The sequence below is a fragment of the Chionomys nivalis genome, chromosome 14 (assembly GCF_950005125.1).
Source record: "Chionomys nivalis chromosome 14, mChiNiv1.1, whole genome shotgun sequence".
NCBI classification, from domain to species: Eukaryota; Metazoa; Chordata; class Mammalia; order Rodentia; family Cricetidae; genus Chionomys; species Chionomys nivalis.
This window is the reverse complement of record NC_080099.1, coordinates 36,795,495-36,799,871: the sequence shown is the minus strand read 5'-3', so window position 1 is coordinate 36,799,871 and position 4,377 is coordinate 36,795,495. Positions and strand designations below refer to the sequence as shown.

The following is a 4,377-nucleotide window of genomic DNA, read 5'->3' as shown; positions in this document are numbered from 1 at the left end:
CACCAAAATACCAAATAACCTAATTTTTAAAATGGGATACAGATCTAAACAGAGAATTCTCAATAGAAGAATCTCAAATAGCCAAAAAACACTTAAGAAAATATTCAACTTCCTTAGCAATCAGAGAAATTCAAATCAAAACAACTCTGAGATACCATTTTACACCTGTCAAAATGGCCAAGATCAAAAACATTGATGACAGGCTACTCTGGCCGGACCTTCTCAAAATGCTCTGAGACTAGTTACAATTTTCTTAGGTCAAAGGTTAATTTGGGAATTTTACCATCATTTGCTTTCACAGGACCCCCCTAAGAAGAACGTCGCCCCCATGTCAGCTAGAAGCAATCTTAGAGGACGACATCCCCTCTCCCAACAGAGTTTGCCCTCAGGGTTAGGGACATCTTTTACTGGTTGGTTTAGGGTTGAGGGGATGGGGTGATATTTTTATGGACAAAAAAAAAAAAAAGAGGAGGAAGAAGGGGGATTAACTGGTTTTATGGGATGATTGGTTTTTGTGAATTACTGTTTATAGAAAATTGTATTGGTACTGTTTCTTGTATATCGATATATTGAATGTGAGTGTTACTACCTCTATTTTTGTATGAGTATGCTTATAACTTTGTCTATATTGTATTGATACATCTACCATATTACAATGTACATTTCTACCTCTGATACTATGACATTGTTTACAATTGAAGATCATTGTCTTCATATATTGCACAGTTGTTTATTCTTTTAGTCTTCAAGTTAGATAGGTATTGAGAATTATATGTTTGTCATATTTATTTTTAAGTTAATCAGGTCTTTTAGTTACATAGAGATTATATTTAGTATAGATAGTATGATCTTCAGCCTCTTCGAAGAGCTGTAGAAAATGGCCTTTAATCTAACCTAAAATTTCTGTGCCAATGAGACACAATTACTCCTGGCAACGCCACTCTACTCCCGAGAGAACATTGAGCACCAAAGACACTCCACTGGGAGCTTGTCTTCTTGGCAGAACTGGCCTTTGGGTTAAGAAAAGCCCATACCTCAACTTCTGACAAAGATACAGAATATCCCTAAGTGGATGAAACAGGATTGTCTTATCCTGCCAAGACAGGGTAGGATAGTTCTAAGAATGGTATGCCAGTTATGTTAGGCCTTAGCCAAAGTTGGTTGATTCAACATTACAAACGAGACTTTGGGTGATTGCCCAGGTAGTCAGTTGTCTCTGTCAATTGTTGCACATTTTGGATATCTCTCGATTGTTAAGTAATATTTATTCCCTTCTCAGATCTTTGACAGAGTTAAAGATTATATAATTGTAGTTACTCTTTATGTTATTTAGACTCCTTGAGATAGAATGTTTAGCAAAACTTTTGTTCTCAATATTGTTTGTTATATTTATTATTTGTTATTATTGTATATAGTTGTATTTGGTTTAGTTCTATCTTATTTAGACAAAAGGGGGAGATGTAGGGATATAGCCCCACCCATTGGGGGCATGTTCGCCTTGGGCTAATGTTTACTGATAAATCTGCCGGGCATGATCCCAGCAGCCCCTTTTTACTCTGTCTTTACTGTTCTCCGCGGGAACCTGTGGTCCTATAAGTCTATTTCCTTATTAAAGCTGTATATATGAGTAAGGGGAGAACTCCTCCATTGCTGGTGGAAGTACAGTCACTTTGGAAATGAGCATGGTGATTTCTCAGAAAATTAGGAATCAATCAACCTCAATATCCAGCAATACCACTTTTGGGCATATACCCAAAGGATGCCCAATCATACCATAAGTACATGTGCTCAACTATGTTCATAGCAGCATTATTCATAATAGCTGGAAGCTGGAAACAACCTAGATGCCCCTCAACCAAAGAATGGATAAGGAAAATGTGATACATTTACACAATGGTGTACTACACAGCAGGAAAAAAATGACAGCTTGAAATTCACAAGCAAATGGACAGAACTAGAAAAAAAAAACCATTCTGAGTGAGGTAGCCCAGACCCAGAAAGACAAATATAGTATGTACTCATAAGTGAATATTAGACATAAAGCAAAGGATAATCAGACTACAGTCTACAACCCCAGGGAACCTAGACAACAAAGAGGACCCTAAGAGAAACATAAATGGATCCACTTAGGAAGAAGAAAAAGACAACATCTCCTGAGTAAACTGGGAGTGTGGGGAGGGGCAGGGAGAGGGAAGAAAGGAAGAAGGGAGGAAACAAGGAGAGTCGGGAAAATGTATAGCTCAATAAAAACAATAAAAAATGTTAAATTCCACGGGGGCAGATTTGTAAAGGTGAAAAACTCAGCCAACAATTACCTCAGAAAGGATAGGATTATTTTTGCCATATTAGCAGTGTGATAAGAGATACCATTTCCCCCCACCGAACGGTACTTCCAGAAAGAGTGGGTTGACAAATCCCAATAAACCGTATATCAAGAGGTCACACAGCAGGTTAAAAACCAAAGGAACTCGCAAAATAAACCTTTACAAGACTGAACCATTCTTGAACTCTTATTAAAAGCAAAAGAACAATTCTTGGTGCATTTCACCGGGCACGGAATGGGTGACTGACTTGTGATGATCTGATAATATACAATGTGTCCAGCACCCCAACAGTTTTTTTGTTTGTTGTGGTTTTTTTTTTATTGCATCCTCCAACCACAAGAGATCATTAGAGGCGAAGCCTTTGTGACACTATACACACACACAAAGTTGGTCACCACGAATCATACTTCTCATGTGATGATGGGTAAAAAGATGTTTTGTTGTTGTTGTTGTTGTTATTGTTGTTGTTTCTGATCTAAATTGGGGTGTGGGATACCGTTGTGCCTCACTCTACATGATAAATTTCCCCAGAAAGAAGCCAATTAAAACTGCTGCAATCAGAAGCAGAACAATAGGAAGAGGCATGGTGCGACTCTTCTTCAAGGATGTGGTGGAGGCGACCCTGGGATTGTTGAGCTGCACTGGCTTTCTGAGTCTCAAGCTTTCGTCCCCTTTTCCAGACTCTTTTGGCATTTCAAACACACACCTCAGTTTCGAATTCATAATTTCACCGGGGATCGCCTTCTTCCACACGGTCTCCAGATCCGAAGTGTCCGGGGGAGCAAACATTGTCTGCACCATGAACTTGTGCTTAACCTCCCGACTGGGGTCGTAGCGGAAGGGCTGCAGCATGGTGGCGACAGTCACTGTGGAGCCCGGCTCGACGACGCCGCTGTTGGGACGCACGCAGTAGCAGCGAGGCTTGGTGCTCTTCATCTTGAAGCACACTTTCCTCAGTGACGGGTTGTGCAGTTTAAGATGCGTGATGACGACGGTGGTGAAGGGGCCTTTGAACCTGAGGACCTTAGGCGGGTCGAGGACCAGGATCTGCGAGGGTTTTGCGGTGGCACGGGAGGTGGACGCCATGAGGACTGGAGCCGACGGCGGTTCGCAGTCCCAGGTCTCTGCGTCACAACCGCCGTGACCACGCGCGTTCCCATCCTGGGCATTCTCCCGTCCCTGGATTTTACATAGCTGGGGGTGGGGGTGGGGTGATAATATGAGATTTGTAAAATCATGCCTCAGAGAGAAACATGGGTTATTGAGCTTCAACTGTCAAAGAACTGTGTCGACCTTTCTTAGTGGAAGGAGGGTCCGTGTGTATTAAACATGGGGTATGGAGAAGCACATCTCAATTCTACTAACCCTCCCCGACTCTACACACAGTGTCGATGATGTCCTTTTAAAAAAATTTTCCTGAACATTAGAAAAATGTTGAAAAATACACACTGCGTTAAAAAATTAACAATTCTTAGCCGGGCGGTGGTGGCGCACGCCTTTAATCCCAGCACTTGGGAGGCAGAGGCAGAGGCAGGCGGATCTCTGTGAGTTCGAGACCAGCCTGGTCTACAAGAGCTAGTTCCAGGACAGGCTCCAAAGCCACAGAGAAACCCTGTCTCGAAAAACCAAAAAAAAAAAAAAAAAAAAAAAAAAATTAACAATTCTTGACATTTTTAGATGTATGATTTAGTGGCAATAAGTACATTTTAATGCAGGGCCACCTCCACACTAGTCTCCTAGGGTGTTTGTCACCAACTTGACATAACTTAGAGTCACCTGGGAAGAGCGTAAACTGAAGGGCGGGCCTATGTTCACATCTGTGAGAGACTGTCACCAATGATGGCTGATGTGAGAAGACCATTCCCTAGGCCTGTGAGCCTGGGCTGTCTAAGATGCGTGGGGCTGTGGGGGAGGGGGTTAGTCCTCTAAAGACACCTGCTGGAGTTCCGGCAAGGACTTTTCTCAGTAATGGACAGGAGACCTGGAAGTGTAAGCTAAAACAGACCCCCTCCTCCCCTAAGTGGCTTCTGGTCATGGTGTTTATCCCAGCAAC

General features: G+C 42.2%; 1 protein-coding gene across 1 annotated transcript; it reads right to left on the bottom strand.

The window, feature by feature from the left end:
- Window positions 1–2,834: 2,834 nt before the first annotated feature.
- LOC130887033 (vesicle-associated membrane protein-associated protein A-like) lies at window positions 2,835–3,410 on the bottom strand. Its single transcript, XM_057789298.1, has one exon. It carries the CDS (start codon window positions 3,408–3,410, stop codon window positions 2,835–2,837), a length of 576 nt encoding a protein of 191 aa, XP_057645281.1.
- Between the last annotated feature and the right edge of the window lie 967 nt (window positions 3,411–4,377).

Excerpts from the sequence above, each read along its gene's own strand:
- LOC130887033 (XM_057789298.1), bottom strand. The coding sequence starts at position 3,410 with ATGGCGTCCACCTCCCGTGCCACCGCAAAACCCTCGCAGATCCTGGTC.